The sequence below is a fragment of the Gadus chalcogrammus genome, chromosome 7 (assembly GCF_026213295.1).
Source record: "Gadus chalcogrammus isolate NIFS_2021 chromosome 7, NIFS_Gcha_1.0, whole genome shotgun sequence".
In the NCBI taxonomy this organism is placed as follows: Eukaryota; Metazoa; Chordata; class Actinopteri; order Gadiformes; family Gadidae; genus Gadus; species Gadus chalcogrammus.
In genome coordinates, this window is record NC_079418.1 from 13,057,907 (window position 1) to 13,079,844 (window position 21,938).

Sequence of the window (21,938 nt, forward strand, 5' to 3'; positions counted from 1 at the left end):
GGTTGGTCGCAGCACAACATCGCGCGATCCGAACACAGTAAACGAGCACACCCACAAGGCTCTCGACAGGAAGTCCCTCGGCGTTTGTTTTGAGACGCGTGTGGTGCCATTTAAACGTAGTAAACGTACTTGACAGTTGTTTTATTTTGATAAATGAATTAGAAATACTTTAAAAAACATTCACAATACGCGATTCCCCTAAAGATGCCACCTAAAAAACGCAGCTCCGGGACTACACAGAACAAGGAAGTGAAGCCCAGTGTTAAAAGTCCATCCCCAGACAAAAAGGACAACGCAGAATTATCTATTAAAAAGTAAGCAAACCGATACAACCTCCCAGATAACTGTTATTCCCCGTTCATTCAGATTACTTTAGCACTCTAACTGATTGCGGTTATTAACACATTGCATTACTGTCATCACTTTCCTTTATACAACATATTTTGTTTACTTATCTTCACATTTGATGTTGTATTATGTGTGTCCTCAAACGACAGACACAAAGAGAAAGACGAGGACTTCGTGGGCCTTTGCATGACCCTCCAAGTGACTGACTTAGTGTGCGACCAAGCATGGACATTTTGGAAGTCTGTTCAGAAATCCATAGAGGATAACCCTGTAAGTATCCAGTACCTTTAATGTTATTCCCCTGTAAGTATGTAGTACATTTTATGTTATACCCTTGTTGTTATCTAGTACACAGACACCGTTTAGGGACAATCGATCCAACCAGTATACTCTTAAGTCGTGTACCCTCCTGCATGTAAACAACAACTCGCTGGAGCTCTGGTCGGACCTCCCCATAGTGTGGATATATCGAAACAAGATGAGGGGTTTCTATTTTGGTCGTCTGCTCAGAACACCATACGTTACAAACCGGTTACAACATTGGCAATCTCACCATTTTGAATAATGCATTGTGTGAATGAAACCGAGTGAGGAAGGGCAGGCAAATCATAAGCCTGTGTAGTAAGCAGTCAGAATCACATTGATTATATAAATCATCAGAAGTACCCGTGTCTACATACATGCATATAAAGAATCGGGTCTTCCAGCTGAAAGGTCTGGTTCCATACCCAATGGCCTGAGAGTAGCTGTAGGCATCTTTGTGCAAGATACCTGCCTACTTGTTAATGGCATGTGTCTGATCTCACTATAAGTCACTTTGCATAAAATAATCAATAATAATAGCTCTGTTAAGTGTCTCGTCCTTGCCTAGATTTAAATAGTGTATATTGTAATGTTGTTGGTGACGGTGTTATTCCTGTCCTTGTGTCGGTAGGACACCCAGCGGAGGATGTGGGGTGTATGTCTCTACGTCACCTCGACGGACATGGATGTGGCCAGCTTCACCCTCACTCAAATGCAGAAAGCTGTGGAACTGAAGTAAGTAACATGTGTTAACTGCATATAAAACGCTGATTATGTTCGATAATCAGCGTTTTATATGCAGTTAACACATTCAGCAGATTAAGTTAATCATCGACAATGACTTCAACAAACAGACAACATTTATTTTCACAAGTTGCCAAATTCTTCTTTTACTTCTTCTTGTGTGTCTCTTGATGTTGAGACGTACACATTTATTTCTTAAAATGATCCGAAATGTTTAGTCGATTTGCAATCACACCCGTTGTCTCTGTTTGCAGTGTGAAGCAGTTTCTGTCCTTGGTGAGGAAGCTGGACGTGAACATGGACACCATCAGTAGCCGAGTTCACTCGGTTCTGACCCATCTGGAGAAGAGATACGACGTGACGCTGGCGCTGTACCAGAGATTTGAGAAGTGAGTGATGGGAAGATGATATAAACAAAGTGTGTGTGTGTGTGTGTGTGTGTGTGTGTGTGTGTGTGTGTGTGTGTGTGTGTGTGTGTGTGTGTGTGTGTGTGTGTGTGTGTGTGTGTGTGTGTGTGTGTGTGTGTGTGTGTGTGTGTGTGTGCATGGGTTAGGCTGATCGGAGACACTGTATCCATTCAGTGTGTCTAGTTCAGGGATGGGATATTACCCTGATCTAGAATATGTTAGGATGGATTACTGAGTGGTTGAGGTCAAGATTGAATTCACAGTAGAATTTGTTATGAACATTTTACGAATAACATCCTTCATCTTTTTTCCCGCTTCAGAACATGCATGAAAATCTTTTCGGCTGACTCTGTCAAGTAAGTGGTCATGATTATTCTTTCTATTTCATTCCCTTGAACCCTTAATCGTCCCATCCCTGTGCAATGTGATATTCAATGTTCTATTTCACGTAGGCTACACCGTCTACACTTGTCGCGACAAGCCCATAAGGCGAAGCCTAGACAGGACAAGCCTACAATCATAGAACTAGAGTTATAATAACCTAACTATCGTTACGTCTGTTTCTTCTTAGAGAGAAGGAGATGCAGCACACCTGTTGGACGATGTTTTTGCTAGCCAAAGGTACAGGCGTACATCCTCTCAGACCCAAGCTCCCCCAACCACCCAGATACTAACATAATTTCCATCTTACTCTGTCATCTCACGATGTACACATCAAGGAGCCCCTCTGTTGCCTATTGTTTCCAGTGGGGCACCGTGCCCCAACCCAACAGTGAGAGTGTGTTGATGCTCCAACCCAACAGTGAGAGTGTGTTGATGCTCCTACAGGAAGGGCTCTGCAGATGGAGGACGACCTGGTCATCGCCTTCCAGCTGCTGCTGTGTGTGCTCGAGTTCTTCATCAAGCGTTGCCCCGCGGGCGCTCTGCAGCCCCTCTACCGTGAGAGAGAGAGCGAGACACACACACACACCCACACACACACACACACCCCTACCTACCTACCCACCCCCCCCTCCCCGGCCCACTGTTTATATCATCTTCCCAAAATAGTCACTGTCTTTGTTGTGTAATGGTTTTGGAGTAGTGGAGTAGTAGTGGTGGAAATTTCGTATTTATATAATATTTATATTAGTATTGATATAATGTAAGGAAATTATTTCCAATGTGTGAAGAATACCTAGTTTAAGCTACTCCAATACATGACATATATTTAACTCACTTCTGCTAAGCTAACTGTAATAGACCCAAAACTAATTACCCATCCCAGTATGCTAACTAATGTCCTTTTAATGCTGTTTCAGAATCCTCCATTAGCAAAGCCCAGAGTCCGCCGACGCGAACCTCCCGACGCAACCAGAGCAAAGCCAAGCCCCGGCCCCCGGAGCCTGAGCTGGACGTACAGCTGCTGGAAACTCTGTGCGAGGAGAACGACTGTAACCCAGAGGAGGTACTGAGTCCACGCTAAGCACACCACCTTAACATCGCTGTGTCCCACTGGTTCTGCTTCTGCTTCTCTGTTCCCCTCCTCACTGGCTGGACTTTTTGACATCTCCTTCTGCGTTTGCTGTTCTGCTAACTTCTGCCTCCTTTTTGGCCCGTCTGTTTAACTTGTGTCTCCTGATTGACTGGTCTGTTTACCTTCTGCCTCCTTATTGGCCCGTCTGTTTAACTTGTGTATCCTTATTGGCTGGTCTGTTTACCTTCTGCCTTCTCTTTTTCTTTTTTCTTTTTTTACCTTCTGACTCCTTATTGCCTAGTCTGTAAATGTCTACCTCCTGATTGGTCGGTCTGGTCCCTTTGTGCCCACTGATTGGATGGTCTGTTTACCCTTCCATTCTCATGGGCGGGTTTGTTTAACCTCTGCCTCCCCATTGGCCGGGCTCTTTGCAGGTGAAGAATGTGTACAAGAACAGCTTCTGTGCTTTCCTGGAGTCGATGGACCTCTCGAGATCCCAGGATCTTCCCCAGGTAAGCTAGGCCGGGGTGATGACTCTTCTAACTGTTATTGCTGCAGTTTGGCTATAAAGAGTCCATTAGGTCGCACCCAGTCCAACTTTACGCCCTATCTTTAAATAATCATTACCCATCATAGATTAGAACATTTAGTCATTTATTTGAAATTATTTATTCAGGGAAGGCCATTGAGAGCAGGCTCTCTTTTTCAATGATGCCCTGATTACAACATACAATTAAAAACAGAAATACAAGTAATAGATGTAAATACAATGGGACAACTAAGAAAGCTATTTAAAACACAGGCAATCCATTATTTAAAGCCACTTTCGTCATCCTCTGGAACTTCTCAAAAGTCATGGTTAGTGTTTCTCAGAAAGGCAAATTAATTTTATCGATATAGTTCCTTCTTGCTGTTGCATTCTCAAATGGGTTCACAGGCCCATCTCCCCAATATATAGGCAGACGTTTAAGGATGGCAAAATACGAAAAAAAAGCTGCTTACCCAGGATGTTCTTTTAGGTTTGATGAATTGTATTAATAATTGTGACGGGGCGCATAGCTACCGTCAAGGTAGCGATACGCAACCCACGACACATTAAGAGACTGAGTGCAAATGTTGCCCTTGTGTGTTTGTCTTGTTTGACTATGTATTCCGTTACCTTCATACTGTTTTAAAATCATTTATCAACCATGTCATTTATCATACGCGCTACGGCAGTTTAATACAAACTTGCAAGTACCGTCATTGCAACTTTCTGTTTAATACCATTTACCATTAACGTATCCTGTTCTGTTGCAATAACCACTCAAACAAGAATGTCGTCGTCAAAATCCAGGTCTGTTTATTTAGAACGGCTTGAGACAGGGCGCCGCTGTTATTTTTAAAATTGCACTCACTCCTCTCGAGTAAGGATATAACAGACGGGTGTAATTACAGCGGTTTCCAGGAAACTGGGTTATGGTGGACGTTGTATTGGGTAGTCGATAATAGGTAGCTGTTTGTTCAAATGGGTGGGTTAGATAAGGGGAAAGGAAATCTTTATGTCATTGGAGATTATTTATAGTGAGATTTAAATTTTCTTCGTTTGTCTGTCCTGACATGGTTTACCACAATGCCCTTGATATATGGAGGCCTCCCCTTTAACTTTGATTGATTATATACATCTTCAATAATGCATTGTTTTAGAACATTTGTCATTTTACTAGTAACTTGACTTTGGCTTGTCAAGTTTGTACCATAGTGACAGATTGTGTCATGTTTGAGTATATGTTATTTTAACAGAAGACATTCCCCCCAGCGAATAAGGTATCCATGTTGAGAATGTAAACGGATGTCGATGTCCTATTTAGTGCGTTACCGCAGTGCATAACATTGAATCCGTTCCTCCACCTCCTCGCAGGCCAGCGAGCTGAGCAGGCAGTATGAAGAGATGCACCTGAGGGCCAGAGACTTTGACGGGCGCCTCTTTCTGGACGGGGACCAGACCCTGCTCGGCCCCACATCGTACCCGTAAGGATCCCCTTCCCTTTATGTACCTGGACGCTGCATTGCCACCTCCTCCTACAATTCCAACTTATTCTATGTTGTGCGTCCTGGCACTTAGCGTACACATTTATTTTATGTCGTACTTAGCTATAGTAATTAGCGGTTTGTTGCATGCGGGGAATGGGTTAACCTAGCGATTGTTAGTGCTGGCACTCGCGTCTGTGACCTATGCCATCCTAACTGTACCGACAGCTATATATTGTTGTTTCACCGTCTTCTGACAAATTAATGTTGACTTAATGTGAGTTTCTTTCCTTAAATGCGTCTGCTAGACGCCTTAAATGTCAAATGTAAATGTTTGGGGTTTTCTTTTAATGAAGGACTTCAGAGGTTCCTCTCCTAAGTGCTATGTTGAACAACGGGACTCGCGTGCTTTCAGATCGCAGGCGGCGGAGAGGACCCCCAAGAAGAACCAGCCCGAGGAAGAGGCCGTGCTCATCCCACCACAGACCCCCATCAGGTAACCACCCCCTCCCCCTCTCTGGCCCCATGGTACACATTACGTGGATGAGTGAGGAACTCTGACCATCAGAGTGTGTGTGTGTGTGTGTGTGTGTGTGTGTGTGTGTGTGTGTGTGTGTGTGTGTGTGTGTGTGTGTGTGTGTGTGTGTGTGTGTGTGTGTGTGTGTGTGTGTGTGTGTGTGTAGGCTTTCATTTATACATTTCCACTCAGTCACATGACAAGTAGAACCCAAAACCACCACAAGACATGCTTTTATTTCCCCCTGGGTCCTGCTTTGGGTGCTCGACCCAGCTCTGATGGGATTGGGACTTGGAAGCAGGGGCAGGCGAGCGTAGCAAGCCCTAACCGTTTCCCATGAACTACTAGCCTGGCTAACGCCAGACCTCATCTCAATCTACTTTGAGATGCGGTCTGGGAACCACCCATTAATTTCTCGTATTTGATGCGTGGTTTATGATTGCCCAGAGCGGTTTATTGGGCGCTACCGAATGAGTCTGTACGTAGCTCATAGCCAATCAAAACCTGTCGGTAGCAAAGACATCCTTCTTGGTAATGACAGAGTTTAACGCCGAAAGTTGCTATTTTTTCAAAATAAACGTGCGTTCTAAACCACTTTGAACACTATCTAAGGCTGCATCGAACGGTAACGCGTCTGCTGCCATTTTGGATCCGTAAACTACAAGCTTCGATGTGTCGATTAATGGATTGCTATAGGCCGACATAATGACGATTGTTTGGAGAAGGAAAAAGCAGGGAGCCGATTAATCGGCTGACACCCCCACCCCTCCATCACATTTGACACTGTCGGAAATTAACAATATTTCCCTTTATTAGAAACCTGATGACTGAATAGCCAATGTCCCAGTAATTAAAGTACATCTTGAACTGAAAATCAAACTTACAGTACAAATTCTAGTATGTAATATTACTTTGTGGGTTGGAGATATCTTTTCCCCTTGATTAATTAATTCAATATAGCTTATCGCTTAGGTATTATGGGAATAAAAAATATATAAAAATGTATTAAGTAAGGGATAATCACGAGAGGCAGGGCAATAAACAGTTTGAAATGCGCAGCTCGTGGGCGGCTTAACGCTCGAGAAGAGGTCGAGGGCGGTAAGCCGTCCACGAGCCGGGCATATAAAACTGTTTATTGCCCTGCCTTGAGGTGTTTATCCCGTTTATCCTTGCTTGCCAACATAATAAAACAATTCAAATACTTTAATAATTATGCTTTTTCTTATTCGTATTGCATGCTTATTAAATGTATACGCTGTTTGAGTTCATCTCCCTCAAAAAGTAGTCCCCTTTAATTACGATCGATCAAACATATTTTGGACACCTCGAAGGGCATATCCCGTTTATACCATGGTCACTTGCCAAAGAAAAGAAATGAAGATCATTCATTTATATTTTTGTGCGTTTTACAATCCAAATATAAATTTTTCACATGCCATATTTTAGTTTCCCTGGTTACGCCTGAGGGTTCGACTAAAACCTGGAACAATCATTACCCTCCCGTAAGCCTCTTATGCAACGGAAACGTTGTTCACTCCTCCAGTAAATAGGGCGGACCTTAGCTACGACTTGCCAACGGGAGGTATTCTAGTCCGCTGAGCTATAAGCCAGAGAGCTAACGTTATGGATTGTACATATTTATCATTTGAAATTCGTCCCAGCCTTTATACCACAGATACTCTAGGGTCTATAGCATATAACCGCGTTGTCTGATTAAAGTTTAATTAATTTTTCACAATTTACCAGCTCTCGTTTGGCAGGCTGAAATACAAGCAGCGTATTGATCTTCTATTTGATGACGCTGTGCTCAGTCAGCAGCAAGTAGAACCGACAAGTCAGTGGGCCACCTGCTGGGTTAATGCCCTCCTCCCAGCCAATCAGAATCAAGCATTTTTAAATGAAGTAGGATAAATATGTTAAACATATTACCATTAGCTATATTTTTTTACTTTTATGTATTCAATATATTTAAAAATCTACATGAATGATGAAGTTGCCCGACAATGATACTTGATAACCTTTCAGACAAAACTATTTTTTATTAACATCACAGAGGCTTTCTGGGTAATTAAGCCTACATATGGGACAAAAATGCAAAAACACTGGAATCCAGCAGACTCAAGTAGCATCAAAGAAGCTACTCTAATAATCATATTAAGAAATGTGTAAAACCCTTTTATTTGTTTCTACTAATCACCATGGTATATGATGGATGTCGGGCCGACCTCAACGATGTGATAACTATCGAGCATTGTACGAGTGGCCCGTTTGGTGACTCTCAATCTCCCTGTTTTCCCTCTCTCCCAGAGCCGCCATGAGCTCCATCCAGCAGCTAAGGCTGGACCTCACCTCCACCGGGGACCAGCCCTCCGCCAACCTCGTGATCTATTTCAAAGTAGGTCTTCACGTGAACACGTCTTCCACTCCTCCGCTGCATGACGCGCATCCGAATCCCCTCTGTGGGGGCGTGGGGGGCGAGGTGGTGTGTGGTGTTGGCGGCAGTAGCTCAGGAGGTACAACGGGGTTAGCTGGCGACCGGAAGGTTGCTAGTTCGATCCCCGGCTCCTCCCGGCTGAGTGTCGAGGTGTCCCTGAGCGAGACCCCGACGGCCCCCGACGAACTGGCTGTCGCCCCGCGGGGTGGACTCCGCAGGGCGTTGTGTGAACGTGTGCGTGAATGGTTGTCGTTTTTTTGTCAGCAAAAGCCCCTAAATGTAGATGTGTGTGGCTCACCCTGTGCCCTCTGTACCCCGCTGTAGAACTGCACGGTGGACCCCACCGACGGGGTGCTGCGGCGCGTGGAGACCCTGGGACAGATGTTCGGCCAGAGGTTTTGCTCGGCAGCCGGGCCCCGCATGGCCGACACCGGCAGACAGGTAGCGCTCACTACGCTCGGGGCGGGGGCAGTACCCGCGCGTTCAGGGCGCTCTGGGGGCTGGCGTGGTCGTGGCTTAAGTCGTGGTTTAAGTCGTGTTTTACTAACTGGTTTGTGGTTGTGCTCACTCCCCAGAGGTTTACGCTGGGGGTCCGGCAGTATTACAAAGTAATGGAGTCCATGCTCAAATCGGCAAGTATTTATTATTATTGTGGTGATTTTAGTTTAGGCTCGCACGGCCCTTTGCTCGTTCGTTTACTTGTATACGTTCAGCCTTTTCTATTATTGATATAATTCGTTGTTTTTATAAAACGCAGTGCCATCCAAATGAGTCAAACAAAGAACACAGCCATGAATGATGATTTAATAATTAATCTTTTATTCAATAGAAAAATGGATATAAAACCCAATATTAATTTGAGGGTCCGGGGACACAAACAGTTCAGCTGGTATCGATAATCTTTTTAAGTTTATGGGATGCCTCTTAAGGGATAGCCACATATTGTATGTCTTGAAATGGCAACATTTTAGCCAATTAGCTAGTGTCAGAATCATTATTAGTGTTGCGTTTCTAGAATTAACTGCTGTTTAACAGGATTATATATGATGCATACGATGCTTCCGTCTAATCCAATCATCATCAACCATGCCCTCCCACGGATTTTCCCTCCTAATCACGTGTTACATTTTTCCAGGAGGAAAAGAGGCTTTCTGTGCAGAACTTCAGGTACGTCAGAGCGCCAGTCAAGAGGATGACCAACATTTTGTGCAAATGTGAACGTATTCTTTCATTTTCTACTGCTAATGCATGTGTTGTTACTCTGCGTTAACAGTGTTTACAGGGCACTGTCATATAAATCATGTCCATTTCCGTTCCAGTAAACTCCTCAATGACTCCACCTTCCACACCTCACTCTTGGCCTGTGCGTTGCAAGTAGTCATGGCAACTTACGGAGGTGAGTCCTCCTCTGGTCATCTGCTGTGTTTGACGTGCATTAATAAGAACGCATCGTAGGCCCGCTGTCCAACAAACACAGCACACCGCTGTCGAGCAACATGATGTCCCTGTAATAATAAACGGGTCCCGGTGCGGTACAGGTCCCGGTGTGAAGACCGGAGGGTACACCCACGCAACCTGCGGCAACGGGGAGCCCGCGGAGTCGGACCTTAGCTTCCCCTGGATCCTGGACGTGTTCGAGCTGGCCGCCTTCGACTTCTACAAGGTGATCGAGAGTTTCATCAAGGCGGAGCCCAGCCTGAGCAAAGACATCGTGAAGCACCTGGAGATCTGCGAGCACCTCATCATGGAGACCCTGGCCTGGAGGAAGGTGAGTGGGTCGACACAACAGCGTCTGCTTTGACATGTGCAGCAAGAAGCGCCCTCCACGCGCTGTTGGCCTGCGAGCCTGCAAAGCGGCTGGTATTTGAATCGTGTTATCCAACAGTCCGGTTTAAACCATTCAGAAAATATGTGGCATTAAATGATTAATATGTTTCACAAAATGGCCTTCGGTTTAATCGACAAAACATTGTGTACACCTCTTGCAGTGATGAGGGGCCCGCCGTGGCCCCCTCACGTATCATGATGCCCAGTCCCCCCCCCCCTGAGCGTGCCGCTCTACCGCGGGGCCTCTGGGCACCGCTCCAGCGCCTCAGTGGCTGACCCCGCTGCCGCCGCCGGCCGGCTCCCGGTGCACCGGGCCGCTGGAGAAGTAGTAGACGAGCGGGTTGAGGCAGCAGTTGGCGCTGGCCAGCGACAGCACCACGGGGTGCAGCGCCATGCTGGCCCGGGCCAGGCTGCACGCGGGCAGCAGCCCCACGTGGCTCAGGGTGTAGACCAGCAGGTTGGCGTGGTAGGGCGCGAAGCACAGCAGGAACACGGCCAGCACCCAGTAGATGACGGTGAGCGCGCGGCGGCGGCGCCGGCGGCAGCGCCGCCGTCCCAGCACGCTCAGCACGCGGCAGTAGCTGAAGAGCAGCAGCGCGGCGGGCAGCAGGAAGGCCCCCAGCACCAGGCCCAGCGCCATCAGGATCAGGGGCCGCTGCCGGCGGGAGGTGGGGTCCAGCAGGCAGGGGTGGTGGCGGCGGGGGGACACCAGGCCGGCGTAGCGCAGCAGGGGCAGGCCCGCGCTGAGCCCCAGCACCACGCACCAGACGGCGGCACTCAGCCGCCGGGCAAAGCGCAGCCGGCGGAGCGCCGACCGCGCCGGGTGCACCACGGCCAGGTAGCGGTCCAGGGCGATGCACGCCAGGAAGAAGACACCGCCGTAGAGGCTGACATACTTGACGGCGAAGGTGAGATGGCAGAAGGCGCCGCCGGGGGGCCACGCGGCGCGGTCGGCCGGCGCGGCGGAGAAGGCCCGTCCCCGCCGGTGGTAGAAGTAGATCCTCAGCGGCAGGGAGGCCACGAAGCACGCGTCGGCCACGGAGAGGCTGGCCATGTAGACCGCGGTGCTGTTGAGGGCGCGCGGGGAGCGCCAGAGCCGGTGGAGCGCGAGGCCGTTGGTGGCCAGGCCCACGAGGAAGATGGCGCCGTAGGAGACCTGGTAGAAGGTGAAGCGGTAGCTGGTGTCCAGGGTGCAGTTGGACCGGGCGGGGAAGGGCCCCGTGGTCGTGTTCCACGGCTCCATGGCGGATGACGCGCGTCGCCGTGTTGTCGCCTGCAGGCTTTATTGATGTGTGCTCTTCATGGCTGGAGGATATGAAGCGGTTGTGAGCGAGACATGACATGGATGCGGATGCTTTGGCTGCGCCGTTTGGGACAAGCATGCACTTAAATGATTGCAAAATGGGTACGTTGTTTATGAGGCGCCAATATGCAGAGGTACGGTATGAAAGTGGTATGCTGCGGTTTTATTGGAGGCGCGTCGGTGGGATTCTGTGAACTGAATTTAACTGCCACTTCTGGGTCTGGTAATACATTCAAAGACAAACACACCTGATAACAATTTTCCACTGTCCAAACAGAATTTTATGGAGGTCTACAAACTGCCCCTAATATAATCCTAATTTGGAATAGAACCAATATCAAATCATATAAATATTTCAAATGACATAGTCAATTGTTATAGGTCTCGCTTTAGTGAAGAACTAAAGCAAGAGAAGATGATGAATCCAAGCCATGTCTTTTTATGTCATAAAAAAAACAACACTATGAATTGAATTGATGAATTCATATTCTTTGATTACTTCTCAAATTCGGTCTATAATTGAAAAATGAAATGGTAATAATTAGAAAAAAATATTTCTTATTATAAAAAAAATCAGATCTACAAATTAAGTTACATTCATAGAGATGGATTGATAGGTTTTGTTTAATGAATTGAAAATAAAATAAACTTTCACTTACCTGATTTACAATTCAGTCATCGTTATGAGCTCTCGATGAAGGCACCGTTCCAGTCAGCTGATGCGCAGGTAGAGCTGTTGTTGATATGATGCTGTACGAGTGTATACACTAGTGGTGATGGCAGCGTTCTTCAGCTGACGCCCACATGCACAGTCTTTCACTCACTCATTCACTCATTCATTCACTCACTAACTCACTCACTCGCTCATTAAAACATGCGCGCGCACGTCTCTCCCAAGTACCGTTGACTGAAGATCTAGTCAGGGGCTCATTTAGTACTCGTAAGTTCTAAATTAGCAACTTACTAGTACATTAATACCACAAAGTTCGATAAATCATGGTTGATGGTCGAGCTTGTTGTGTTTTCATGGATTGCTATTTGTTTTGTTTCGCCACATCACTACATCTGTCTTATGCGGGTGAGCCAGAGATGCACTTGGTAAAATACCGCTGCTATCATTGAGGAATGAACTGCATGTTTTCACGGTGGAAGACACGCACTTACTTGCCTGTGCTTGAATATCCATCTTACCAGAAGAGCAGGCTAGGGACTGTCTTAACTTGAAGGAAAGTGCATCAGAAGGAATGCATAACTCCTGCAAAACATTGTTTTTACGAGGCCGTATGCTTTCTGTGTCAGGCTTCCTTTGTGTGTCTGGATACTGTTAACCATTTAAGCTTTGTGTAAACATCATTCACCAGCATGAGATTCCCACATTTTCTGTTGATAATCCTCAACCAAATCCTGGTTGATAGTCATTTCAAAATGTGTGAAGGAATAGGGCGTTATGCCTTTGATGGAAGTTGTGTGACAACCCTTTACTGGAGTTTATCGATTGCGTAACAGAGGCATTCAAAAAACCTGCAGCTCTGGTCTACCTGATATTCTAGCATGCAAACCTGGGGAGACTTCACAGACCACACCTGAAATAACTGTATATTAGTATTGACTCACTGTGGAGTCATGGTATCAGCCTGTACTACCACTTTCTGCACCTTCATTATAAAGAAGCATTAAACATCATTGCGTCAACCAGAATAACGGGGTACTTCTCTCAATATGTCTAGGAAAGATCTTCAGTCAAATACATGGCTCTCTTTGTTGGTTTTAGTACAAATATATATATATATATATATACATCACTATACACTTACAAACTCCACATATATTACCTCAATACAGCATTACCAAATATAGAATAAATCAGGTGGAATAATTTAAAAGAAAACATTGGTGACATTGTTTGGACAATACGATGGTCTTTGAGAACAACACAGAAAAAGCTGATGTAAATGTCAGCTTTGATTTGAGTTGTCAAGTTGGGTAGAACAATCTACATGATGCAAGCTGGAAGAGGGATATAAGATTGGCACATATGGTTAATGATGTCGCATTGGCGGGATGGCGATGAAAGTCCAACTCAGACTCACTCAGACACGTCTGGGCAGTAAAGTACTCCCCCCAGCCGTTAGAACTCATTCGAGCACGCTTAAAATGGCTGACAATGAAAAACAATCTCAACGGCAGTCATCTTCCCCTTATTCACTTAACAAGCCATTCCCTTAAAGAGGTATAAGGAAAGGTGAGCCACCCTGTGTTGGGGTTTTCAATGTCTTCACATTTGTTTGTGAAAATATTCATCAAGTTTTAGTATCCATCTCCTATGACTTGAGGAAAAACTCAGTTTTACAGTTCCTGTTCGGGTTTTTTCTTTTCTGCTGGCCAATTTATTTGCTAGTGAAATGTAATACTGATGACATAAGGTGATAAACCTCTGTACGGTACAATCACTGCACTCTATTTAGGTGTGCTCTTTAAAGAGCTTCACCCAATTCAGTGCGAGGAACATGTTTTTGTGCAATTCAGACAGAAGACTCATTGTTGAACAGTTTGTTTCTCAGTGTCCCAAAGTTTCTGGTTAAAGTCCCACCATCGTTGTCCATTACCATTGCTTGAGAGACCTTATCGCGCACCGCTACAGACTTGCGCTTGATGGAGTTCTGGATTGTTTCTGAGGTGAAGTAGTATATGACGGGGTCAAAGCAACAGTTTGTCACGGCTATGCAAAAGGCCACAGGATAGATAGCCCTCACCACAGTTTCCGCATAGCAGCCTTTCAGAGCTTTGGTCCTCATCAGCGAATAGAACACCAGGTTGACGTTGTAGGGGATGAAGCAGAAGCAGAAGATGAAGAGGTGGACCAGGATCATTCTTAAGACCTTAGTCTTGTTGAGGGCACCTCCGCGGCTGAGGGTTTGCGGCTTCCTCAAGGTCAATAGCACCCTGACGGCGCAGTACACGTTGAGCATGAACGGGAGCAGGAATCCCACGGTCACCATGAAGATCACCACCTTGGACAGTTCGTCCTTCCACTGCTCGCGTGAGTACTGCTCAAAGCAGTACTTGGAGGTGTTCCTGTTGGCATCGGAGGAGGTCTCCATCAGGAACCCGGTGGGCAGAGTCCCAGACAGGACGACCACCCAGACCACGCAGCAGGTCACCTTCGCATTCCTCTTGGTGCGAATGACCTGCGAGCGGAAGGGGTAAACGATGGCCAGGAAGCGGTCCACACTGATGCAGGTGAGGAAGAAGATGCTGCCGTACATGTTGGTGTAGAACAGCGAGACGGAGAGCTTGCACGCAATGTCGCCAAACAGCCACTCTTGTTTGATGAAGTAGTAGATCCGAAAGGGCAGAGTGAGAACAAAGAGCAGGTCTGAGCAGACCAGGTTCATCATGTACGTGGTTGTCTCATTGCGCAACTTCAACGTGCAGGCAAATATGTATATAGAAACTATATTGAAGAGCAGTCCGACGAAGAACACCAGGCTGAACGAGGTGCTGTACAGGGTGTGCTTGAAGGAATCGCTTTGGTTACACGGGAGGTTTGCCATGTTTGTTGTTGCCATAGTGTAGCGGTTAAATGTAGTGAATATCAGGCATGCCGAATAGTACTGTTCTATCAGCCTCCAATAAAATATAGGCTGAAACCAAAGTTACTCCTTTGTTTGGCATGTATCTTTCCGTGTTAATTACAAATCAACTTGCAAAGTACCTTTTTCTTTTTTTTGGCCCACGGACAGTCCATTTATTGAATCCTCCTGATATACTCCTTATTAGCAGGAGAATAGGTCCAGGTGCGGTTGAATGTAAAAAGCTCACGTGCTGTCGGTCAGCTCTGAGGATCCTCATTCGCAGAGAGAAATTCCTTGACTTTAGCCTCCAAATCGTCAGTTCAAAGGTCCAACGTCTGCATGTGAGATGTCGTCATGTTCCTCTCCGCAACTCTGCAGCCAGGTTGTTTCCCCTCCTCATTGTGAAGCAGTCCTCGTAACCTTCAGTTCTCACGCAGAGTGAACTCTCTAGTCGCGGTCGCTGTCTTCACACGAACTGCACTGTTCTCATACTGCCGTAGGAGGAGGAGCAGATACTAAACTAGATCACGCTCACACACACTCGCATACACACACGCGCTCACACACGCAGGCTCACATTCTGGGCTTGGTCTAAGTATGGGTGTGCCACTGCATGGCTCTTTTGCTTGTTTGCATTGTAAAGCAGTATGTGATTATCTGCATATGCCTGCTTCGTGTTTGTGCCCAATTAAGAAGTATTATGGTTAAAAATATATTGGTATTTTATTATTTCAGCCAATCATGCAAAAATCCCCCCAAGAAAATCATAGTTGCTTTGTGTAAACGAAAAGTGGGTCAGTTACTTTAGTTGCAACCTTGCAAATGTGTTACTTTGGAACACGTGACTTCCTTCCTTGCTCTTAGTGAGTCAGAGGTTTTTTTTCTAGGAATCCATTGAACAAAGTTCCTCTTGAGACAAAACAACCAAAATGTATCTCATGCAATATATATCGGGCAACACGTGAATGTAACATACATGTAATTCATAAATGTATTATTTATTTTAACCTCCAAATCTTTATCTCAACAAAGTTTAACATCTTATGTCTCAAATAGAGCCATAATTTGTCCAGCGTCAGGTCGCGGGGGCAGCAGCTCTATCAGGGCGCCCCAGACTTCCTTTTCCCTGTTGATATGGATCAGCTCTGACGTGTTATTTTTATTTTTATTTAAATTTTTGATTTAAAAACCCGTCTTAATGTTTTCATGTGGGTGTGTCTGTCCTGGTGGTGTCTCCGTAGGGCTCCCTGGTGTTCGACCTGCTGAAGCAGGCCCAGGGGGAGGGCTCGGCCGAGCAGCCTGAGACCCCCGCCACCCTCAACCAGCCCCTGCAGCACAACCACACCGCGGCAGACCTGTGAGTACACAACCGTCCTCCGCACTCTCTGAACGGGTCACAGCGCGACATAGCAGGGCTGCTTGACCCCCAGGCCGAAAGGTCCCGGCCACTCTGTGTAGCACAGGGAGAAGGCTAACCTGTTTAAGCGGTTTAAGCTCACTATTCAAGTCGCTTTTGTCATTCACTTCTAATGAATACATACAAATATGAATGCATTGGTAAATATATAAAAATATAAGACATAGTCTGCTGTTTGTCTGTCCTTTATAATATACTTAAAGGGGGAGTGTGTGAATTACACAAGAACCCGCTTGGCTAGATGTCTCGCTAGCAGCCTGTGCAATGTTGTGGGTTTGTTGCCTTCTGTCTCGTCAGTGAGAGATATGGCATAGTTAAATAGCATAGTTGTCTGTCGTAATGTTCAAACAAAATGGTTTAGTAGAATTTAGAGACAATTTTTTACCGACATAAAACCCGTCCATCTCTGATATGAAGAGACGGGAGTGATTGGAGTTGTTAAAAAAAAAGTTTGGGGGCCCGCATCGTGTAGCGACCAGCGTGTTTGAGAGGTGCCGGGTTGGATCCTCAAGCTCTGCAGTCTACCCTGTAGGAATCCTTAGCAAGAGGCCAAACACCGTCCTGCTCAGGCATCACAGGAACATGAAGTGGCTATGTCGCTCGGGGTTAAAGCGAAATGACTAAGGCCCAATCCCATTTCTACCCCTTACCCCTTCCCCCTCCCCCTTGTTTTGAAGGGGGAAGGGGAAGGGATAAGGGGAAGGCATAAGGGGTAGAAATGGGATTGGGCCTAAGGCCCAATCCCATTTCTACCCCTTACCCCTTACCCCTCCCCCTTGTTTTGAAGGGGTGGTTCTGAGTAGCTGTTTGTATTTGTCCCTCCAGATATCTGTCCCCCGTGCGTCCGGGCTACCGCGTGCTGCCGCCCCCTCAGTGCCCCGGGACCCCCCCCACCAGCCTGGGGTCCCTCTCCCAGGCACCGATCCCCCAACACCCTCGCTCCAACTCCCTCAGCCTCTTCTACAAAAAACGTGAGACCCGAATTCACGCGTGATGAAAAGCGACGTCTTTATTCAAAACGTGATTTGAATAGCGTCGTCGTTTTTACCATTTTATGTATTGACTGTATTGAACAGTGGCAACGTGTTTGTCATAATGTTATAGTGTGATATTACCTTAGCAAGGCTATGATTAAAGGTGAACTCGGTACAGGGCGAATCACTTTATGAAGTGGAGGTGGAGAAGGGTGTTCAGTATGAATGTACTGGCGCTTAGAGTCACGCACCAATACTTCCACTGCTTACTTTGCCCGCAATCGATACATGGCAATCAAAACGGAGCACGTTTCTCACGACAGTTCCGGGATATACTTTGTTCCTATATCCCGGAACAGAAAGCCATTCATAGATTAGGGAAGTTATAACCGCCATCAACCTTTATAACTAGGGACACATCACCAAATCCCTTTTTTATGATAACAATAAACCCTCATACCGGCCACTGCCGAGACTTTCGCTTAACCTCTCACGCCCGTGGCCTTGAGGTGTGGAGTGGTCAGCCTACAACCCGCCTCATTGTGTTTTGTGGTCCCTGAATGTCCATATCCCCCCCCCCCCCGCCCCCTGTAGTGTACCGACTGGCCTACACCAGGCTGAACATGCTGTGCTCCTACCTGCTGTCCTCCAACCCCGACCTGGAGCCCTTCATGTGGACCCTGCTCCAGTACACCCTGCAGCACCAGTACGAGCTGATGAGAGACCGCCACCTGGACCAGGTAGCCAGCTCCCCCCCGGACCCCCTTCGCACACTGGCTCTCTGTCTCAGGCTCGGTGTCGTCTCTGTGTGTCCATCTCTCTCCCTCTCTCTAGCCTGTCTGTCTTGTTTCCCTCTGTCAATGTTTCTCCGTCTCGCTGTGAGTCTCTATTTGTCGCACACACACACACACACACACACACACACACAGACACAGACAGACAGACAGACAGACAGACAGACAGACAGACAGACAGACAGACAGACAGACTCAGACACAGACACAGACACACACACACACACACACACACACCCCCCATTTGGAGGTTTGTAATCTCATTCTTGTCTTTAAGGCTCTCTCTTTTTCTCTGTCCCTGTTTTCAAATGTCGTCTCCATTTGTATCAATTCCTCTCCCTCCGTCTCGTGTTTTGATCGCCACGGTCTCTTCCCCGTCCTTTAACTGCTCTTGTCTTTATGAAGATTCTTGTTGTTGACCCCCCCCCCCCAACCCCCTCTTATGTCCTTCATCGACCCGCTTGCAGCTGATCATGTCGGCGATGTACGCCATCTGCAAAGTGAAGAACGTGGACCTGCGCTTCAAGACCATCGTCACGGCCTACAAGACGATGCCCAACACCAACCAGGAGGTGAGTGGGGGATGAGGGTTTGTTCTCGATGGGCGCGAATACTCCCCCTGGCACATATTTAGATTTAGTTTTCGATTCTTCCAGTTTAGCAGACGTAAAACCTGTATGCATACGTCATGTAACAGTCTAAAGCAAAGGGAAAAGTCGAAACGGCACGATATCATTCCTTTAAGACGGTGTGTGGGGCAGGCCGACGCACAACAACGTGCAAGGTTTGGGGCTGCCATGACTTTGTGATCATATGAACGCAGACCTTCAAGCACGTGCTGATCACGGAGGGGACGGAGCTCAGGGGCCCGCACCACGACTCCATCATCATCTTCTACAACCAGGTGTTCATGCAGAAGCTCAAGAACAACATCATGCAGTACGCCTCGGCCAGGGTGAGTCCCCACCCCTCTCACACCACCACCACCACCAGCAGCAGCCTCACACCACCACTACCCCCTCATCAAACAACCCTCCATCAGGTAGACTCAGTCCCTTTGATGCAAGCTCACCCAGGCTCTCTCTGTGCCCCCTTCCAGCCCCCCACCCTGTCTCCCATCCCGCAGATCCCCCGCAGCCCCTACAAGTACCCCAGCTCCCCGCTGCGCGTGCCCGGCAGCAACAACGTCTACATCTCGCCGCTGAAGAACCCCCGCATGTCTCCCAGCATCATGACCCCCCGGTCCAGGTACGCTGGGCCCTGGCCCTGTTCACCTCGGACCACGGACACACGCACATACATACACACACACACGGACACGGACACACACACGGACACACACACGGACACACACACGGACACACACACGGACACACACGGACACACACACGGACACACACACGGACACACACACACACACACACACACACACACACACACACACACACACACACACACACACACACACACACACACACCCTCGGGCACACGGGCAAACAACACGCCTGCAGTTGCTTTAACGGTCTTTCCTGTGACCTTTGCAGGATGCTGGTCTCCATCGGTGAATCATTTGGGGTCAGTGACTTTCTTGACCTGAATATTGATGAGTAGAGTAAAGCGAACGCTGTTTGAATCCTCCTATTCTCAGCGTGCCCGTATGGTCTTGTTTGTTGACACTTGGGCGTGTGTTGTGTGTTGTGTGTGGTGTGTGTTGTGTGTGGTGTGTGTTGTGTGACGCAGGCGTCCAACCGCTTCCAAAAGATCAACCAGATGGTGAACAGCAGCGACGGCTCTATGAAGAGATCCATGGAGCAGGGCTCCGCCCCCAAACCCCTGAAGAGGCTGCGCTTCGACATGGACGGACAGGACGAGGCCGACGGCAGGTGGGTCATCTGGATATATATAGACATGTATATATATTTATGTACGCACCCCCTCCACATGCATAGCGTTCCCACTATTGAAAACCTTTTTCCCCTTCGTTCTCAGCAAAGCGGCCGGGGAGTCGACTCTCATACAGAGGCTGGCAGAGATGAGTAGGTGGAAACTCTGTTGATACCAGACACTTTCCTGTTCTTCGTTAGGTTTACCACTTCCCCATATTGCAGTTATGGTACCAAAGTGTGTGTGTGTGTGTTCAAATGGGTGTCTGGGTGTGTGTGTTCATTCTCACGTGTGCCTGTGTGTGTGTGTGTCGTTTTGTCTCCTAGGCTCCACGAGGTGCCGCATGCAGGAGCAGAAGATGAAGGAGGACGCAGAGTCAGGGAAACAGTAACTCTGCCGGGGGGCCCGCTGAAGACCCCTGCCCTGTTAGGGGCCACTCACACTAGGGCCGTTTGCCTGTTCCGTGCTTCCAGCACGATTCCCCCCCTCCCCACTATAAAGAAAGAAGGGTCGCGCAAGGACTACGTCCAGCTCACGTTGCATATCCGCGCGTCATCATGCAAATGAGCTCGGGCACGGTGCCGCGGCCCTAGTGTGAGTGGCCCCTTAGACCCCCCCTGGCTCCTGCCCTCCCCCTCCGGGCCTGAAGGACGCTGTTCGGACTTCTGTTTGCTTCTTGTTTTTGTACACGGAGTCGTTGCTTGGCTCGCTAGACCTTTTTGGTTGCTTTTAAGAGTTTCTTCTTCCTGATTGTTTTTGTGGTTTTTTAAAAGATGTGCATATAGAGAATTTCTTTCTTATTTGTTTATTCTCTTTTTTTTATCTCTTTATCTCTTATTATTTGGATGATTTTACCTGTCAAATCATTGAAAACGTCTTTCAGAAATATTCGGTATAAATGATTTCTACTCCACTTCCAATGGAACGTGTGTTGTTGAAGCCTTTCGTGTCACCGGGTGTAATGGCGTGGATGCGATCTTATTTCGAAACAATTATGACTAAAAGAGTTCCAGTCATGATGTGACTTTTCAGTCACATCATTTCAGCAAGATCATTGTAGAAAAAAGGTATTGTAACTTAGCTTCAACTTTCGCTAATTTCAATGATGGTCAATTCAATTCACAAGCTTCCTCTGCATTATTGGTGCAGCGTCTGCTAAATGCCCTAATTGTAATTGAAAGCAACTAAAATAGGACTTCAATTGGTGCATGTGTCAAAAGTTTCTCCTTAACTACTGACCGCGATTGCAGGGCTCAGATGCAGCATAAAGGGCTGGTTTACCATCGATAGACATCGACACGCACAATGGATCAAAAGGAGACAAAGACTTATGTGTCTATATACTATAAGTACCGGTACATGTCTATCTTGGGTTTACATGTATTTTGTGATTGAATATCTGGATCTACAGGTGCCTACAAGGGTTGTTTGCAGGCAACTATGTAGTTCAACCCAAGTAGGGTTATCGCCTCTTTTGAGGTTGGAGTAGGACAAATGGGCAGTTGCAGCTTTTATAAGGGTGTTTAGTAAAATGTGCAAAATAAATTTGTTAGAAAAATCAGTCCCTCCAGAAAAACACGATTATGCGATCGCATAATTCAACGCATCATGAGCCAAAGTCTGCATATTAATGCGGGGGCCGCATTTTTGAAGTGACGTAATTACGCCATGTGAACGTCATCGAAAAGCGGCATTTTTCGCAAGTTCACGATTTTTTTGCAAGATCCCGCAATTTCATTGCATAAAATTGCATAAATATGCCGCATATTTCTTAAGATATATATTTCTATATTTTTTAAGAAAACGTGCCGCATAATCAAGGATTTCTTGAGGGACTGAATAATAGGTCGATATACCAAAGTCGAAAAGGTGTGAGTGAAAGGTCCAATTTTAAAAGGGTCTGAGTTTGTTGTGTTTATTGATCTAGTTGCAAAACATAGTAAAT

At 46.9% G+C, this 21,938-nt stretch overlaps 3 protein-coding genes across 3 annotated transcripts; 1 reads left to right on the plus strand and 2 right to left on the minus strand.

Annotated features, from left to right (window-relative positions):
* Positions 1 to 35: 35 nt before the first annotated feature.
* On the plus strand, positions 36 to 20,411 carry rb1 (retinoblastoma 1). The gene is made up of 27 exons (XM_056593534.1): positions 36 to 314; positions 498 to 618; positions 1,283 to 1,386; positions 1,650 to 1,784; positions 2,123 to 2,158; positions 2,374 to 2,423; positions 2,631 to 2,741; positions 3,104 to 3,249; positions 3,693 to 3,770; positions 5,159 to 5,268; positions 5,684 to 5,764; positions 8,093 to 8,180; positions 8,544 to 8,660; positions 8,795 to 8,851; positions 9,355 to 9,386; positions 9,539 to 9,615; positions 9,758 to 9,987; positions 16,166 to 16,281; positions 17,167 to 17,312; positions 17,910 to 18,055; positions 18,577 to 18,681; positions 18,933 to 19,064; positions 19,209 to 19,357; positions 19,654 to 19,684; positions 19,850 to 19,992; positions 20,099 to 20,145; positions 20,320 to 20,411. The coding sequence occupies exons 1-27, from the start codon at positions 205 to 207 to the stop codon at positions 20,382 to 20,384; spliced, it is 2,763 nt and encodes a 920-aa protein (XP_056449509.1). The 5' UTR covers positions 36 to 204; the 3' UTR covers positions 20,385 to 20,411.
* LOC130385187 (lysophosphatidic acid receptor 6-like) lies at positions 10,246 to 12,061 on the minus strand. Its single transcript, XM_056593561.1, has 2 exons — positions 12,009 to 12,061; positions 10,246 to 11,351 (listed from the first exon to the last, which is right to left on the minus strand). The coding sequence occupies exon 2, from the start codon at positions 11,287 to 11,289 to the stop codon at positions 10,312 to 10,314; it is 978 nt and encodes a 325-aa protein (XP_056449536.1). The 5' UTR covers positions 11,290 to 11,351; positions 12,009 to 12,061; the 3' UTR covers positions 10,246 to 10,311.
* LOC130385183 (lysophosphatidic acid receptor 6-like) lies at positions 11,319 to 15,466 on the minus strand. The gene has a single exon (XM_056593554.1). The coding sequence runs from the start codon at positions 14,916 to 14,918 to the stop codon at positions 13,872 to 13,874; it is 1,047 nt and encodes a 348-aa protein (XP_056449529.1). The 5' UTR covers positions 14,919 to 15,466; the 3' UTR covers positions 11,319 to 13,871.
* Positions 20,412 to 21,938: the final 1,527 nt, after the last annotated feature.